Source organism: Lytechinus variegatus, chromosome 3, assembly GCF_018143015.1.
Source record: "Lytechinus variegatus isolate NC3 chromosome 3, Lvar_3.0, whole genome shotgun sequence".
In the NCBI taxonomy this organism is placed as follows: domain Eukaryota; kingdom Metazoa; phylum Echinodermata; class Echinoidea; order Temnopleuroida; family Toxopneustidae; genus Lytechinus; species Lytechinus variegatus.
The window spans coordinates 65,818,067-65,838,217 of record NC_054742.1 but is presented as its reverse complement, the minus strand read 5'-3'; the positions used below and the strand labels follow the sequence as shown (position 1 = coordinate 65,838,217).

At 36.1% G+C, this 20,151-nt stretch overlaps 1 protein-coding gene across 2 annotated transcripts in view; it reads right to left on the bottom strand.

Annotated features, from left to right (window-relative positions):
* LOC121411703 (kinesin-like protein klp-3) overlaps window positions 1-20,091 on the bottom strand; it is a 33,710-nt gene extending 13,619 nt beyond the window's left edge. Inside the window, exons 1-5 of one of the 2 annotated variants that reach the window (XM_041604532.1) lie at window positions 20,077-20,091; window positions 10,091-10,728; window positions 4,144-4,251; window positions 1,626-1,856; window positions 47-160 (exon numbers count right to left, since the gene is read on the bottom strand). In XM_041604532.1, the coding sequence (XP_041460466.1) occupies window positions 47-160; window positions 1,626-1,856; window positions 4,144-4,251; window positions 10,091-10,564 (927 nt within the window). In that variant the 5' untranslated portion in view covers window positions 10,565-10,728; window positions 20,077-20,091. Of the gene's footprint in view, window positions 1-46; window positions 161-1,625; window positions 1,857-4,143; window positions 4,252-10,090; window positions 10,729-12,036; window positions 12,136-20,076 lie in introns of those variants that run through there. The other variant, XM_041604531.1, reaches the window with a different exon arrangement.
* Between the last annotated feature and the right edge of the window lie 60 nt (window positions 20,092-20,151).

The window sequence follows — 20,151 nt, the reverse complement described above, 5'->3', positions numbered from 1 at the left end:
GGATTAAGCGTTTGTCTTCTTTTAATAACCAAAATATGAATCTAACCTTGACTTGTTTGATCAATCCTTTGACGAAGTCAGTATGCTGCTCCCAACTGATAGGCATCTTCACCCACATACCAGAGTTATCATCAAAGAAACAATGGATGTTACGCTTCTCCTGTTAGAGAGGAAATGGAATGGAAATGATCAGAAGTGAAGAAGTCCTGATAAGATATTTATTATCAAAGAAACAATGGATGTTAGACAGGAAACATAATTGATAAAAGATTCCTGATCAATATGTATCATTAAAGAAACAATGGATGTTACATTTCTCATGTGAGAAAGGAAATGCAGACATTAACTCCTGAAAAATTTATTATCAAAGAACAATTAATGAAACTTATATCCTGTTGGATAAAAAATGGGGAAAATATATAAAAAAGAATAATTACCGATGAATAAATTAAGTGAGTTGGACACTATGGAATGCCAACGTATTAAAATTAATGCAGCAATATATATGACGTGGTGTTACAGAAAAAAATAATGCAGGGGAACACATTTCATGGGTTTAATACCCCTTTCTTGTATATTTCATTTTCAACAAAATATAAACCAAGTAAATACAAACATAACGAGACAATGTCATAAACAATACAGGGTATATCAAGGTCGTTAAATCAACTTAAAATAGACATGTTATGATGAAAAAATACAAAAGATTATGTCATATTGATGACATTTTAAAGTCTCTTTATAAAGGCCCTGAAATATGAAGCATCATCATGATAAAATCGTTAAGTTATAGGATTCAAATACACAACTGGTTTGCAAATATGTAATATATTACAAAGTAATGGTTTAAAATATAATGGAAATAATGAAAAGCTCGAGCCATATATTTGTCCTCAGCCTTACAACTGTCTTTCATTTGAAATTATGCACTGAAGAGGTGTTCATTATAATACTGATAGCACTGGTCAAAGTGTAAATGAATAGCTCTTAGGAACTAACACCTGCCACTAACTTATCTTAGCTAAGGAGTTGCAAAGAGGTAGCTAGGCAATGCTTATTACCTGCTTTGGAATTATATCACGAATAAGTAAGATAAAGGGAGGGGTAATAAGAAAGAGAGAGTGATGAAAATAATGGAGATACTATGAGAGATAATGGAGATACTATGAGAGATAATGGAGAGAGGAGAGGAATAGCGAGAGATGAAGGGGAGGGGTAGTAAAAGGAGAAAGAAAGAGAGGGGGAAAGGCAGGTATTGACACGGATATCAGGTAGAAAAGGTGTTATTTCAAGCATTGCGATTGGTCAAAACAAATCACATGACATTCAAGTTTTTTAGCATAACACTGATATGAAAAATGGGTGTGCACTGAAAATGGCATGGCATGCTTCAGCACATCATCCTGACACGGTAGGAAGGCACCAAAATGTACAGCTAATCCTTTTAAAGACTTGCGTTTTCTGTGTCTCTATTTCATAAAACAAATAATGCACTTGCACTGTAAAGTGAAAACTCTTTATAAATTATCCAAGATGATGCACACTTGGCACTTGAACACCCTTATATATGCATGCTGCAAAAGAATAATCTTTTCCATTATAAAAATAGATAGATAAAATCATACCTCAAATATATAGGTTAGAAGCGTTCCTCTGGTGGGGTGCACGAGTGACCCTGCTCTATCGTCATTGGTTCCACCCAGACCCCCTGAAACCTCTGCCCCACTGCTCTCATCTCGATGGCTGTTTCCTCCGCTCTCATTGGTGGGCTGTTCAGACGACTCAGAGTAACCTTGATCACCATCTCGTATGAACACACCCTGGCTCATCCACTTGTTAGGAAATGGCTGCCAGTTCTATTGTTGAAAATTAGGAATTATTCATAAGTATTACTGGATGTCAACCTACGAAACGCATCGCAGTGTAGACAAAGGGTTGCATACATGTACATATGGGGGGGGGGGGGGTGCAGCACATGGAGAAATGAATACTATGACAGGATCAAAAGGACAAAACAAGATACAATAGCCTTTAATTAATGTTATAATAGTGTTTTATTCTTTGAAAAATGCAATTGTGTACAATAAAATTTCCCTGAGCACGTAAGATACTGTAAAGAATGTCTCATGCAACATTTCACTACACGTAATTGAATCACTACACTGCATATTCCATAATAATGAATCACTGTGGAATGAAAATGTATTTGAACTTTAATTAAGACATCAATCATACAAAATAAGTTTCCTGCTTGCTCAAATATACATCTTACAGGTAAAATCACAATTTTCATAGCACTTAGAAATTCAAAGCAGTTTGAGTTTGATCTCTCCCTCCAAATGAATATTTGATATGCCAATAATTCCCCAAAGATGGCATCATCTTTTCCTCAATTGAATATTATGAGTATTGAAGAGTTACATGACTAAGACCATTCTAATACTCTCCTTTATAATTTCTCCTCCCTTTTTTTCTTTTTGCCCTTCTTTTCTTCTTCCTTTTATTGTTTTGTTATTTACAACTGGAAAAATCATAGGGCGGGCAGTGCATGGTGTCCCTGCCCCCATCAGTCATTATCCCTGAATATAGTTATACACATTGCCATATACATGTCAGAGCCACTAATGGCTGAAAGGCATCTCAAAATGAACTGAGCATTTGACAATGATCAGCTCCCCTTGAATTGCATACATGTAGGAGGTATCAGCAGTAGCATTAATATTATTAGGCAAATAAATGATGCAGGCATGTTGGGTGTATAAGCTCACTTCAAGTGCTGTGCTAAAAGGTCTCTAATTGAATCGTCAGCTTGAAATTGAATTTGCGGCTGGTTTTTAAAGGGAGGGTTAAAATGAAATTGAAGGGGTTGGTGGATGTATTTGAAAATCACATCATTTTCTGAAGGTGATATGGACTGGGGGTTACTTAAATTGAAATGGATGTTGGTTAAGAATATTAATGATTATTAAATGAAAGTGATTAATTAATCCCCCCAAAACAGGTGCACACATTGGTATCAATAATGCATAAAGCATTTTCATTAATACTTGATGCAATGTTTATAAAAGAGCAATGTAGATAAATTACCTTGGTCAAGGGCTGTAATGGGAATCAAACCCCGGTATAATGGAGTATCGCAAGAAAATATCTGCAATCAATCGCAAATATTCTGTTGCAATTTTACAATTGATTGATCACTTTTAACTATAGCAAATCAGATTACACTCCTTGTTTCATGGAACAAATTAGCAATCAATCCCAAATTTACGGCATATTCTTGATTTTGGGGACAAAAATAGACTTTCAATTGATTGCAAGTTTCTGGCAACGCCCCATAGCATCTGTAGACCACTCAGCCACAACACCTCGCCAGTAACTAATTAATAATTGCTGTGTTGTGTTTAATGAAGTTTGGTAAATCCAGGTACAGGTATGAATCAATGAAACATATATGCAGACGAGTTTATCTGAGTTATATCTGGACATTTATTTTCAATTCCCTAACAATCATATAAAGATTTTTGTTTGTGATGCCTTCCATATACATGCATAGCTCTAACCATTGACACTAGCTCAACACCAAAGGGCCGTCTGCACCATACAGAGTTTTCAAATTAGCGCATTATTTCTGATCCAACAAAATCATCCTGCTCTGAACAATCTCGAGATTATTTGCAATGGAGATGCAATTATTGCGCTAGTTCGTAGGATTAATCTCAAGATTGCAATCCCAAGTCACCTTGGGATAATTCGCAAAATAGCGCACTGTTACGAATTATCGCGATTATTCGTTGGTGCAGATGCACTCAGGATTATTTATTCACGGCGTCAGACCATAATGCATCGATAATCGCTCAAGCAGGAATCGCTCTTCATGCGATGGTGGAGACAGGGTTTCTTGAATCTCGAGATTTGTCGCGAAGAGGGCCGATCGGGCTAAAATCTCGAGATTGAGCAAACTCGAGATGGTGCAGCACCGCCTCAAGTGAGACTAGTCCCTACACCAGTTAATTGTTTTTATCTTTGGTGCATTCATTGCTGTGCTCATGTAAACAAATGGCCTAACACCAACACCAAACTTTAAATCACCCAGTGTTGTTCTGTCAAATGGCTTTGAACTGGTAAAAGTGCTTGTGTACATACCTGAGTGTCCCAGCTATCAAGGTAGTGTCTCTTTCCGCCTTGCTTGATGCAGGTGTATTTCTTGCCGTTGTTATGATGAAACGTTTCAAAGACGATATCCTCATCACCCTAAAATATACACAGATTATTGGTTGAAAAAAATATCAAACATACACAGATTATTGGTTTAACAAAAAAAAAGCATACACAGGTTATATCAAACATTGTTAAAAAATAATTCCACAGTTAAACTTAGAAGTAAAATGTTACAGAAATATTATTTAATGGAAACTAATTCAATTACAAACAAAACAAGTGTAAAAATGAAAAAAAAACCTTTATTTGACAGACTCTATTGTATGATATTGAAATTATCGAATCACTTTATGCATACTGTGCTTGGATTGCCTTGTAAGATTACAAGTACACCTGTATTTGCAGAGCTTTAAATTTCTGGACCCCCCCTCTTAAAAAGACAAATTAAATCAATAAAAAATGAATAAATAATAAATAGAATAAAAATAAAATAACAAACAAAAAAAAATTAAATAAAGCAAATAAAAAAACTAAGAAGTAAATGAATGAATAATGAAAATTAAAAATAAACAATTTGTTTTAAATAAGTTCAAAGTAAAAAAAATGTTTAAAAACATAAAAGCACAAAAATACCCAAATGGCTGAAAATGCTAAACAAAAATTTCATGATTTTGTTGACTGATGTAAAGTACAGACCATCTCTTTCATTTCAGTATTTGATATTCATTTGCATGGACTTTTGACATATTATATGGAGAGGGCTATTAATAAATCCACTTTCTTTTGCTTTATATTCTTATTCTCCTATCATATCACTTTCACACCTCAGTATAATTGAATGTATCAAATCAGAAGAAATGAATGTTATGAAAGTACATGTTACTTTATGTCATGTAATTCTTTCAAAGCTGACGCCATAAAGCATTGACTATTAAAATCTCCATTTGACAGTTAAATCTATTCTACAATATTCTATAACTTCCAATTCAAGACAAACAAAGCATTCAGAGAATACATGCATTGATTATATTCTTGTGCCTGCCTATGATCATCACTGCTGAGGATAAAATCCATGGAATCAAACTCATTGTTGCCATAGCAACGATGTAATCAATCGAAAGATTGCACAAACTGCTTTGCCCTTGTAAGATATTTATGCCTCAGTTTCCATGACAACTGCGATGACATTTCATTTGCAGTTTCAAACTGCCTTTCATAATGCACAATATCTAGCATTTATACAATTGTACCAATAATCATTATATTTGTAACGGTTTGAAATACATGTACTTTAATCATACATTAATTTCTTTAAAGACTTACTCATTTTACACTTCCAGTTCTATATGTACTACATAATAATGTTATTTTCTCTTTCCTTTGGGGCAATTCAATAAAACTATCAACCTTTTTGTATGTCCGACCCCCATTTTTCTCAAGTCTTACTTCACTTCATAAACTGACCAAGTTATTGTCCTTTGAGAACATTACTGACTTTCAAAAGAACAAGAAATCAGAGATAGAAAACTTCATGAAGGTCCCGCTCATTGGGGGTCGGAGGTATATATTTTACGAAATTGCCCTTTGGAAAAATCTGTGATTACTCAACTTCAAGCTTTTGCATTTAAAAAAAAAAATTATCCCATATGTTGAAATTGTAATGGAAGTTTATACAAACACAAGCCACAGTATCAGTACTCATAACTTGTTTGCTCTTCTATGATTTTGCTAATAGTAGGACCTATGGTTCTATTTTTTTATGAACAACGGGTACTTGAATTCCATTCAATGTATTTTCCATTTGCCAATGTTTTATTAAATAAAAGATAAATATCTATATTACAGATGCACATAAATCAATTCTATTTACATTGGTAATCACAAATGAATATTACATGTCAAATTTATAGGAGAGAGATCTGCATTTATGTGCATAATATCTTTGTGGGTAGAGATTACTTAAAGGACAAGTCCACCCCAACAAAAACTTGATTTGAATAAAAAGAGAAAAATTCAACAAACATAACACTGAAAATTTCATCAAAATCGGATGTAAAATATGAAAGTTATGACATTTTATAAAGTTTTGCTTCATTTCACAAAACAGTTATATGCACATCTCTGTCGTTATCCAAATGAGGGAACTGATGACATCACTCACTCACATATTTCTTTTGTATTTTATTATATGAAATATGAAATATTTTTATTTTCTCGTCATTGTCATGTGAAATTAAGTTTCATTCCTCCCTGAACACGTGGAATTCCATTATTTTAACATTTTGTGCTTCAGGCAAGGAGGTCCTAATCATCAAATTCGTAAAAATTGAAATATTGTATAATTCAAACAATAAAAAACAAAAGAAATAGTAAGTGAGTGACATCATCGACTCTCTCATTTGGATGTAACTGGCTCGTTCATATAACTATTTTGTTAAAAATAAGCGAAACTTTGAAATGTGATAACTTTGTTATTTTACATCCGATTTTGATGAAATTTTCAGCATTGTGCTTGTCCGATTTTTCTCTATTGATTCAAATCAACATTTTTCTGAGGTGGACTTGACCTTTAAATTGTGATGATTTCAAAATGCAATAAGTAGAATCCTTGAAGAGGAATAAAAACACGTGCCATATACCCCATGGGCCTGTTTTTCCTTTTCATTCATTCTTGGATGGGAGCGCCTTGGAGATACAGGGAGTATTGTGGCTACAGAACGGAACAGATCAATAAATCAATGACTCAATAATACACTGCTAAACCTAGAACGAGAATACAACAGAAACAATGAGATGCACTCCAGCACTTTGGCCAATGTACAGAGCTCTGCAATAGAACATACGTAGGCTTACATCTCCAAAATACTGCGAGCTTACCAACCAATATTTTTCAAAGATTCTTTCAAAAAATGATTTAAAAATTACAGAGTACCGGTAGTTTTGTACTAATGCTATGTAATTTGACCTTAATTTGCCTGAAGAAAAAAAAAGAGTTAACAAATAATGTTCAATCAATTTTCATGTACATGTAGGTAGATGGATATATCGTTGAAATGTGATGCTAAATGAAAACAATGGGGTTTTTAACATATTTTTTTTAGAAACCCCAATCTATTTCCTGACATTTACATAGTTTAGTCCCCCTTAGTTGAGTTTGTACTGTATTTAAATGGTCAGGGCTGAAAGTATATCTCAATAAATAGAGTAACGTTCACAAATCAAAATGCTGAAAATTTCATCCAAATCAGATAATAAATGAAGTTATTGAATCTTAAATTTTATCAATATTTGTGAAAACAGAGATATGCACATCTTCATAAATATTCATTAGGTGGGCTGATGATGTCACATCCCCACTTTCCTTTTTCTTATGTTATTACATGAAATCATAATTGTTTCATTTTTTCATACATGTGTAAAAGATGTGTCTCCATTATGATGAAATAAGTTGCGGCAATAAATAACTGATGCACTAAATCAGTTGTCTATCCAATTGTTTTAGTTCTCAGTAGAAAATTTTTGAATATATCTAATTTCATATACCGGTAATAAAATACAAAAGAACAAGTGGGGATATGACATGATCAGTCCACCTAATGAATATTCATATTCATAAACACATGCCTGTAAAATGCTAAAACTTTGTTATTAGTTATCGAATTTCGATCAAAATTTTCAGCATTTTGCTTTGTGAATTTTACTTTATTTATTGAGATTAAGGTCCACGTAACTAGTGTGCCCTATATTGAGGAGCATTTCATCAACATTTTTTATCTGACAAGGTGTCTGATTGTGCATCTTTCTTTGATTTTGATTGGCTGAGAAGCACTTTTCTATAATAAGGTGCTTGTCATACATGTAATGTCAGATAAAAATCTTATTGTTTTTGTATTGCTGTACTATTGTAAAGGTACTTATATTTTTATGATGTAAGGGGCCCGTTTCATAAAGGACTTGCAACTGTTGTAACTTTGCCATAATGGCAACTACCATGGTAACAGGGCTCAGCAGCCAATCAAAATGGAGGTTTCCATGGTACATGTAGTTGCCATGACAAAGTTGCAACAGTTGTAGCTCTTTATGAAACGGTCCCCAGGTCAGCTGTTAAATATGGGTCCTTTTCTTTCTGGCTGCTTCCTGCCACGCAACATTTTGTATATTGTTAAAAAACACTGACTTGACATTGAATTAAATGAATAATTGAGGAAAAATTATAAACAGCATATTTTTCTCCTTCACTCCTTCTCCTTGTAAGTACTTTGTTAAGTTTGTTTTTACATTCTTACTCTTTGCTTCCTTCTTTTAGTTTTTATTCTTTTATTCCTTTCTTTCATTATTTCATTCTTTTAAAGATCAACCTCTTTCTTTTTTTTTCTTTGTTCAAACATTTTCTGAATATTCTGACTTTAAAGACCACTACCATACTTTTAGTAATTCAAGCTCATGAAATTATATTGAGGAAATCTTTCTTTCTGAAAACAACAAGGACTTATCATAGGACATCAGATCACACTCTCTCTCTATTCTACTTCATCAAAATGCAAAAAAAAAAAAATTTAAAAGCATCATAACAATGTTGTAAGGCTATATTTGTTGGACTAGTGGTTTGTCTGAATTTGATTGTGGATGCTGCTTCTTCTTCAGATAACAGTGCAGGCCTCCATCTGGTGGATTGTCATACTGTAGAGTGTGCAAGTGTAAACATACAGTGTCCAATAAAAGATTGCTTAGAGCGTGCAAGTGATACTGACTATAAAAGGTCAAGTCCATCCTAGAAAATGTTTGACTTGAATCGATAGAGAAAAATCAAACAATTCAATTCAATTCAATTCTTTTTTATTTCATTTCCATTCAAAACATAATACAAAGTAATATAAAAAACAATACAAATCAAATACAATTTTATAGAAGGGCATTCTTACTTCGTAAAAAAAAAACAGTATAATATAGAGCATAAATGGATATGGAAATGAGGGGGATCTACTAAAAAGCAAAGCTTGTAAAAATGTGGATCCCCCTTGGAAAAGAAGAAATTATAGTCGACTTACTATATGCGTACATGCATGTATTACAGGAAAGAAAAAGAGAAAAAGAAATCATATTGACGGAAACATAAAAACTGAACAAATGCAAACCTTTTCACACAAAGAGGTCTTCGTTGCAAAGGATATGTTGCGCAAGACAGGAAAAAAAAAACAGAGAGAGGTGATGACAAGACGTAGAGCATAACACAAGCATAACACTGAAAATTTTATCAAAATCAGATGTAAAATATGAAGGTTGTGGCATTATTTTAGTTTCGCTTATTTTTTCACAAAACAATATATGCACAACTCAGAAATAATATGAGAGTCGATGATGTCCCTCACTCACTGTTACTTTGGTTTTTGTTTGAAATATACAATATTTCATTTTTTACAGATTTGACAATAAGTACCAACTTGACTTTAAAGTAACACATTATTCCACATGTTCAGAGAGGAATGAAATTTTGTTTCACATGACAATGAGGAGAAAATTAGAATTTTTCATATTTCATAAATTACAAAGGAAATAGTGAGTGGGTGACGTCATCAGTCTGCTCATTTGCATACCGAACAGGATGTGCATATAACTGTTTTGTGAAAATTAATATAACTTTCTTATTTTACATCCAATTTTGATGAAATTTTCAGTGTTATGCTTGTTGGATTTTTCTCCTTTTATCCAAATCAAGAATACCTTATTACTGAATAACTTCATCAAATATAACACTTTACGTGGTGGCATCCTTGAATATTTTTTTTTTTTTTCTCTTCTTGCTTATTAGATTTTGTGGACTGTTCTTCGGGTCAGCTTCACCCTCTCTCCTTTTAAAAATCTTACACCTAGGCTTAATTGCAGACATTAACTTAAATTGTGATGCTATATTATAATGACAGTGTAAACTTACCATTTCTTGCAACTGCAGAGCCATTGAAAGGAATTCATCAGGGTTTTGGTTGGGCTGTGGTACCAACTGTGACTGTTGCTGAAACGTATCAATAACTCTCTGTTGCTGTTGTACCGACTGGCCACCGTACTGCCACATATCCTGTGGCCCACTGTATTCATGTTGCTGGTACCCGTCGTATCCTGCCCCCAGCCCTGTGGCGTAGCCAGGATCACCACTCCCGCCGTATTGCACGTTACTCCCTTGACTATTTGGCACATTCTTTGGTTTTCCATCTTGTTTCTGTTTGTTCCTTGAAGCAGCATTGTCCTGACTTGGTTCAGTTGATTGGGACACTGAAGGGGCGTTTGGATCCGTCAGCTGCACCTCTTCGAATTCCCCCCGCCCCCGAGCGCGCTTCTGGCGCTTGGGTTGAGGGGTGGGTTCCGGCATCCTCTGTGAAGTATTTGGAGAACTGCTGGACCCACTTCCCATTAGGCTGATGGTGGTCAAGCGTGCAACTGGTTCTTACACCAGCTGCTAAGATTGTTGGTCGGTCAACTTTGACCGACCATGAACCAAAAGTATTAAAGAGGCCCTTCTACTCAAGAGATCTACATTCTGCACCAGATGCTTCAGATTTACTCGTGGGAATAAGCCTGGAAAAGTAAAATGGAAAGAAATAATGGTTACCCAGGACTACATGTAGGCCTAATTGTAATCACTCTTTAAGAAGGTAGTTGAGTAAACACTGATTTCATGAGAAAGTGTGCAATACCAAGGCCTCAACTAAAATGAGAAATCATGAATCTTCACTCAAAAACAAATTGAAAATCATCAAAACAGCACATGTGGGATAGTGTATTATCATAGCTTGGAAAAAGACTAGAAATTTACTAGAATTTCATGCATATTTTGCTTTAATATTTCTCAGCAATTACAGAATTTCTTCCAGAATCCTTTGGCACAGACACAATTCAATTCCATTCAAACTTATTTTGAAATCGGAACCATAGCTGGAATTTATCTTAAATTATTAGGCGTATGCCTAACTAAGGACCAAAACGTTAACAGTATTAACCTCATAGCAACATGAATGTATAAAAATGGTGATGCTTTAGCACTGGCGGCAACACACAAAAAAAGAATTTCTGGCAGATTTGCCAACAAAAAATTGTTTTCATGATCAACCTTCGAGTTTGTGTATTGTTTTATTAAAACAACCTAAATGTCAAAAATCACATGCATAAAGATAAAAGAAATAAATCTGAAGTAAATACACTGCTACTGGAAAGTCCTATCACTGGAAATTAATTTACTTATTTAATAACCCATATAGGCCTAGAGTCTTCATGTAGATCTAGATACAATTTGGGATACAGGAAATAGAATCATATCTTTAATTCTGTTAAAATAATACCATTTATTTACCAATCAATTTAAACAGACAAATGATCATAACCTTGTTCATATAGAATGAGTGGGAGTCAGATTAATTTAAAAAAATCAAATATATGAAACTACTCCATTGGCATTAAGTGCATTGTTATCACATGACATACAAAATTATTCAACTTGAATGTAAACCTATATCACAGCATAACAGATTTCATCAGTGTCCTGATCCCATGGCCATGGGTGTCTCCTGCCCATCAGAGTGCCTCCATTTCCTCGCCTTTAACTCGACTAGAAGAGTGCACAGTAATATACAGCAGAACCAACCCTGTATACTGGCCCCAGACACCGGGGATGCTACGCTCACCAGTTGGAGTTTTTACCCCAGCTAGCTTAACGATGCTCTCGCTCGGATCGGAACTCTAATCTAAACGTTTTGAACTCAACGATCAATTACTGTCGTGATTCTACTTTATACTAGCACATTGGCACTCAGAGTGAACCCGACCACATGTTGACATAGCCGAAATGCATGATTTATATAAAGTGTAAAAAAAATATAACAAACCAACCATCTTTTCGTCGAGATTCGCAACGTTCGACGGTCAAGATCCAGCGCCGGCCGGGTATATGGGGCGTCTCTAGCAACGAAATAGGGGCTTTACCTAAGTTTACCGAATACGTCAGATACCAGCGCCGCGACCAAGCACGCGCGGGGGCGCCGTTTTGCTTCTCACGCACTGGTGGTTTATCATCAACACTAAATAAACTGTTGTTTATAACTTTAAATAGGCCTATATAGCGCATTATCAAATTAATCTGTTACATTTCCGCAGTGGTGGGGGTCACTTGACCGGCGCGGCAGAATGTATAATATCCCGGGCGTCTATTGTCACCTGGGGACCCCTGGGGAACAGGTAGGGGGAGCCTAGATGAGAAAATGGGGGGATAGACACTTGCCCCCCTCCCGAAATTTGTTGTGCTGTAAAGAGCACCAAAGTAGCATTTCTCACTCATTAAATTCTCATCCGGCCACATGCAGTTGTTGGTTGCCAACATACAGGATAAAGTCAAACTTGAGTCTTTGGCTAATTCAATGGCTTGACTTGTTTGACCCAATTGACCCAGTACTGTATATCATGCCATATAGGATAGAACTGCTTTACAATTCTATTATTTGCCATTAAACAAATCTTACTTTACAGATGAAACTAAAATTAATTTTCGAAGGTATATTGGATGCCATAAACGCCTTTACAGATTTTATAACATTTACATCATATAGCCTTTCACCAAAGAAAATTAAGCTCGCGCTTCGCGCTCATAATTATACTTTAGTATTTATTATGAAACGTGCTTAAACTATCAAGTCTTTAGATCGGAATATAATCCAGCTCGCGCTTCGGGGGTCTGAAAGGGGCTCGTGTCATACATTTAGGAAGAAACCCATCCTGTCATGGTGACTAAAAGTGAATATAATATCTCGTTTGTTAGGTCATGAAAAGTTTCAATTGGCGCATAGTATTAAATTATTGTTTATTGGTATACAAATTTTGTTCTTTATAACTGTTATAATCACAAAGAAATTTTGCTTGAAATGTCAAGTTCGGAATATAACATTTTAAAAAATCAGCTCGCATCGTTGATTGGTGATATAATTATGTATGAGTCACTACAAACAGCGTACTTATAAGTGGAAGTAAGCATTCGCTGCCAGGTCTATGTGGTTGGAAAAAAATTCAAGCTAATGTAAGTTTTGTTTTTTAATTTGTAAATAGGTGGTTTATTATTCAATTACATTTATTACCTTGCATAATTTATTTTACTCTGATGTGTTTTTAAACAGAAATACACTGTAGGCCTAGCTATGTGAAAGTATAATAGGTTTACACCTTAACAAGATAATAACTTGGCCGGATGACTTCAGGTTGTACAGATTTAGACAAAATAGGCTTCCTTTGAAACATATAGCATTATCTGATTTTTTATTAAACATTTTAATGAGGGCTCGATCTCTGCATTGATCCCACCAGTGAGCAGTGACCTATAAAAAGGTCATTCCTTGTGCTCTATATCGTCTCTAAAGCTCACTCGCGATTGACACTCGATTTATGAAATAAAAAAAATGTTCGCCTCTGCCCCTAACATTGTTTTTTCGCCACCGAAAATTCTGGTGCCACCACTAGCTGCGGCTTTTTCAAAGTGGATGTATATGGTAACGTCGCTTGGGTCACTGGAGTCCGAGTGGTGGTGCATGGTGAGGGTGCTTCCAAAAGGGGAGCAATTTTTTTGGAGAATATTTCGTCCGCGAAAAAAATTGACAAGCAAAAAAAAAAGGTCTTCAACCCCTCAAATAAAGGAGATTTCGTACCAGAAAAAATTGACAAGCAAAAAAAAAAAGGTCTTCAAGATCTTTACATTACAAATTATTAATTATGCTTCTCAAAGGGGGGGGGGGGTACGTCCACTGCATGAGTTGTGACTCGTCAGAGGGAACAGTCTGCCCCCCCCCCTCTTAGGTACGCAAGTGGGTGCTTCATCTTGTAGGGGTACTTTAATATTAAAAAAAAAACTGTTCTAGGATATCTTCTCTGGAGGTCGACTCTGGCATGACCCCTGGGGAGATCGTGGAATTCCGTCCTCGATGAACAAGTGCCCATAATTTTGTTTTTGTAATTCAAATTTCTTCATCTTGTTATTAACTTTGTTTGTTATAAACAAATGCAGTTCATTTTTTACCCGAATGTTATTTGTTTCTTTTCTGTATGACTATTGATTAACTGCATTGGTGTAATTATCTTTACTCTTTTTCCTCGATTATTTCTATAGACCATTAATTATATTGCTAATGATCATTTCTTCATTTTCATCATGATGCGAGTCGTAATAAATTCATTCGTATGATTTTTTTAATCATTATATCTGAATGTGTGCGTGTGTGTATATATATATATATATATATATATATATATATATATATATATATATATATATATAGGGCAATTATGTGTCCAACCAATTTGGGGCAGTATTTTTTTCCAAATGCGGGATGTATTGTCCAGTAAGGTTAAAAAAATAAGCAGCAATTACTTTAGAATGGGCAAAATTTTCATCACACTGGATAAATTAAAATGCCCCCCAAAATACCAAATGTCTGTTGGACACCCTCATGCATGCCAAAGAAAAAACATGATTTCGAGGAAAATGGTCCATCTGCATGTATCCAAAACCTCCATATGACAATAATAATCCAAAATGATCAATGTTTGGGTGAGCACATGCAGCAGCTAGCGCGATTTTAGACTAAACGATTTTTTTTTGGGGGGGGCGGCTTCAGGAGGCTTGAGAATTTTCGACGTCGGTTTATTAAATGCAATGAAAGTCGCCTATAATTGTGGACATCCTTATACTGACCGAGCAGTTAGTCTCCCCTTTCCTATAAAACAAATATTTCTAATATCATGCGAGATGGCGTAGAGACCAATCGAAAAAAAAAAAAAATCAAATTTTCAAATTGCTTGATAATTTTTCATTTATAACATGCATCAGGGCATGATGGGTATTAATATACGACATAGATGAGGGCATTTATCTATAAGGGGGGGGGGTAGGATTGGTTATCAGGATTGGTTTGTTACTGCTGTTACTCTCTCCAGGGTTTTATTTTCTAAGAGCAATATTCTCACAATTTTAGAGACTTTGAACGTATAAAAGGTATAAAAGAACATGGCAGGAGATGGGGTTTTAATGTCTATGACACCCCTTATGAGTACTAACATGACTAAGAGGGAATGTGGTGACCCGGGGAGAAAAAAAATGATGCAAAACCGAGCATTTGGGACACTTTATAAACTTTACATCTGCAACATCGTCAATGCATATATATAGGCTGCAATTAAACGAATATTCGAACCAATGATCACTGCCCTGTAAAACACAAAATTCTAGACCTACACATTACATTATTGTAGAGAATACCGTCAAAACATTCTACATGTTGCTTCTATCACGGGGCGATCGCCCAAGAAAATATTGGGGATGGGGCAAACATATCGATTTGCTCTGCCAAATGATTTTGACAAAATGAAGAAATTATGAATCAATTGCAAAAATGTGTTTTAAAAAAAATCTGAAAGCGCTATATGAAACTATCAAACTTGACATGAAGATACATGTACATGGCTTTACAAGCGGGGTATATAAGCTGCCCTCCTGGCGGATTTCAACGGGAAAGTGAAAATAAAAACTGGAAAAGGAGAAAAGGGAGAGAGAAAGAAAGGGAAAGGGGAAAAGGAAAAATTGAAAAGGAAAGGGAAAGGAAAAAGTGAAAAGAAAACGAAAATAAAATAATTTTAAACAAAAAAAAATGGAAAGAAGAAAAGCGGGAAAAAGAACGAAAGAAGAACATTTGTGAAAGATCAAATCATTCAGAAAAAGGCCTTATGTAATGCAATAGCAGTGGTGTAACAGGCGGGGGGGAAGCTGTCCCCCTGGCAGATTTCACCGGGAAAATAAAAAAACGGGAAAAGGAGAAAAGGGAGGAAGAAAGAAAGGAAAAGGGGAAGGAAAGGGGAGAAGGAAAGTTTGAAAGGAAAGGAAAGGAAAAAGTGAAAAGAAAACGAAGATAAAATATTTTTAAGCGGAAAAGGATGGAAGGAAAGGCGTGAAAAGGAACGAAAGAACATTTGAGAAAGAACAAATCATTTCGAAATATGTAATGCAATAGCATGATCAGATGGGAAATTAATTGAAAGATGACAAAATGGCAAACAATAGCGGGAAGTAAAGTTAGAATGGAATCATTCAAAAGCTAAATTGGAAAACGAAGAAAAGGTACAAGAAAAAAACACACCTAATAACACGACCGGGCTGCCGAGGATTAAAAATAAAGAGCGGGAAGAAAGATTGACTGCATACAACATTGTGATATAAGCTTGCTAAAAGCTATGGGGCTTTGCCCTAGACCCCACGCAGTAGGGGTTCTTCATCTATAACCTTCTGGCTCTGTAACGCCCCCCCCCCTCTAGTGACCCTTCCTACATTAAGCTTTATGTTCAGTCACTGGCGTACAGGCGTGAGGATTTTGGTTCCCACTGACACCCAAGAGGAAATAATATAAATTACATAGGAGATAACGTATAATGAAATGTGTTATTGCTGAATGAAAAATATATATATCACTTAATTAGAATTTCAAAGGCGATCTTTTTCCAGCTCGCTTTGCTCGCTGGCAACTTTTAACAAACATTCCCACATTGCGTGCCCCCTCAAAGTATTTGGTTCATTAAGCAACTGGGTTTAATAAATGTGTTGTGTAAAAGCTATATATATTCTGTATATACCAGCGATATTTGATATCAAAGCGGCAATCTGCGAGGTTTAAATGGCTTTAAATGATATCAAGAAGGTCCGGGGACTCCGCCCCGGGCCCCGACCGCATTGCACTGTCATATGAGTATAGGGTTGGCCTTGACCCCGCAAAAGTAGGAAAGGAAACTAAAGGAAATTTTACTGAATATATATGTCAGAACCCAGGCGCGTACGCAAGGGGGGGTGGGTTTCGGGGGTTCAAACCCCCCCTTTTCGTTTCGTTTCCTTTTTTTTTTTTTTTTTTTTGCTTGTCTCCCAAGAGGTCGGTCTGGTCAAGGAGTTATCGGGCAAGAGCCGATAACTCCTTGGTCTGGTTACGGACAGTTTCCCTACCCAATAATGTATATGACAGCAATAATGAACAGAATCTCATGTTTCCGACGAAAAACACAGAAAAAATTTCCGCTCGCTTCGCTCGCTCCATTTTATTATATCTTTTATTTCCGCATGTCGCCGACATGATCACGGTATCGCCATTAGCAAGGCCATACATGATTATCATGATGTATACTTATGAATACAAGTGAACCAATACAAAGACATACGTTTTCTAACAAAATATGTTTTACCAATATGAAAACCAAAATGACGGAAAACGCTAAAATGTCGGTTAGCTCGCTCCGCTCGCTCGTAATAATTTATGAAATTCCATAAGTATCTAGTCTCCTGTTCAAGGCCGTATTATGAGTGTTACGAATAGAAGGACATGTAGCATCGACTAATACTTGATTTACTAACAAACTACTGACAAGAAATGTATGTTTTGACGGGAAAACGCGAAAATTTCGGCTCGCTCACTCCGCTCGCTCGTAATCATTTATGAAATTTCTTAAGTTTCTAGTCTCTTGATCAAGGCCATATCATGAGACTTACGAGCAGAAGGACATGTATCATCAACTAATATGTAATCATTACCAACAAGCTATTGAGAAGAATTGTATGTTTTGACGGAAAAACGCAAACATTTCGGCTCGCTTGCTCCGCTCGCTCGTAATTATTCATGACATTTCTCAAGTTTCTAGTGTTCTGATCAAGGCCATATCCAGGCGCGTAGCCAGGGGGGCGGTCGCCCCCCCAAACGTCCCCCAAAAGAAAAAAAAGAAGGGAAAAAGGAGAGGAGAAAAGGAAAAGGGAAGGAAGGAAAGGGAAGAAAGGTAGCTTTGTGTTTTTTCTATTTATTCTTTATTTTTTTCTCAAAAGAGAAACTCCTTCACTCTTCTTGCTTTAAATTCATATATGAATTTTGCTTCAGCGCTGCGCGCGGTTAAATGACAATATTGAAGTTCTCCATTGTCCCCCCACCTTTTCTCTAACCCTGTTTTTCCACCTCAGCTATGTGCTTCTTGCCAGTTAAAGTTAAAATTGTATACATTAGGGCATGAATTTGAGTAAGGTTAGGCCGAAGTAAATGTATGAAGTTATCTTCTTTTTTTTCAATTGATCGCGCAACTTCTGGTCTGGTCGGCTCCGAGCGGGTAAAATCTTTATATCAGTTTCTGCCGTCACCTCCATAAAGTCAGCTTCTCCCGCTTTTCAGCTCATTACTATAAACAACCATAACTTGGGGGCAAACAGGTTCCTAATTTAAAAAGAGGAAGGTATGAAATTCGTGTCGTATTAAATAAAAAAAAAGTACAATATTTTTTTTTATCAAATTGTATTAAACTTCATGTCATTTCCATGTATACATTCATCTCCTGTCCTGTTTTGCGCCCTCAGTTTGAAATTTTGAATGACACTTAAGTTTCTTTATATTCAAAATGAAGCGCTTCAGGATAAGTCAAAAAAATTAATCATCCTTTATTATATAGATAGATAATTTCAATAAATCACAGAAGTTTCAACTTTCAACTGTTTTGCGAGTTAAAACTATGCACTGATGCTAAATTGTTTGTAATCAAATCTGATCTTTCCAAAGAAAGTTTCAATATATCTTTGAGAATACCCTTTTCTCGGGACCCTTTTTATGGCAAGAAAAATTGATAAATCACTTTAGCTTCCGCGCTTCGCGCGGAGTTATTATCATTTTAATTTCCTCCATTGTATACCTCTTTTGTGCGTTTACAATCACTTTTGAAAACAAGGTTCAAAATCGCAATATAGTCAACAGAACTGGAGGTACTAGAGACAAGAGAAACGGCTCCTTTTCATTTTAATTTATGAAACACTAAAAGCTTCGCGCTTCGCGCGGGAGGGGGAAACCCCTCCCTGCACCCACCCCCTAGGGAGCGCGCTTCGCGCGCTCTGTAAGTGTTGGCACCTTTGGTTGGCACGCTTCGCGTGCATGTACCGCCCCCTCCAAAATGAAATCCTGGCTATACGCGGTTGGCCATATCATGAGTGCTACGATCCGAAGGACATGTAGCATCGACTATGATACCAACAAACTATTGACAAAAAGGTTATGTTTTTAACGCAAAAACGAGAACATTTCTGCTCGCTCGCGGGTCATGACCGCACTGTTACATACCCATCCCCACTTAAATGTTATTGTCTTATTTGCAGCGCTGAAAAAAAAAATTTAAAAAAATTATCACCTCCCCCCCCGCTCCTCACTTTTTAGAGACTGGGCGGGAGATTTAAAAAAAAATCAGCTCGAACCCCCCCCCTTTCAAAAATCCTGCTTACGCGCCTGTCAGAACCTATCTCAAAGTTAGATTCTCATGAAAAGGGGATTTTTTTTTCTCGCTCGATCGCTCGGGAATTTGAGCAGCTTTTTTAGCACATGCTCCAGCATAGCTGCGCCTTTTTTTTTACCGGCTTTACGCTACTGCCGCAAAAGAATCCTGTTCACAGTGGCGTACAGAACACAAAAAAAAAATGGGAAGAGAGAAGGGTGAAATATAATTCTCTGGATATCACAAAATTGGATTTTGATATTAAAAATGTCTTTTTTTAAAGATAAATTCTACCCGATAGTCACAATTCATATCTGGACTTCTCAAACTTGTCGCCTCATTGTCCATACCATATGATGAGACCGGATGAGACCATATATATGACTGGGAAATTTTTGGCTCTTGTCTTCCCCCCCCCGCGCCCCTGGCCACCGACCCCTGTTACGCCGGTGCATTTTAGTACATGTACTTTGATGACCCCGTCGATGACTCGATCCTACTCGATCATGACTTCGGGATACTTTCGGCCGATGACGTAAAAAACTATTTTTTACGATACACACATGCACAGTCATCATCATTCGAATGAATGAAAATGACAACAGAGATTGCAACACCGCTTACCTTTTTCGTAATATTGTTTGTGTACCCATGATGCACACTTCCATAGCTTTGAAAACGCAATATAGCGCGCGTGGA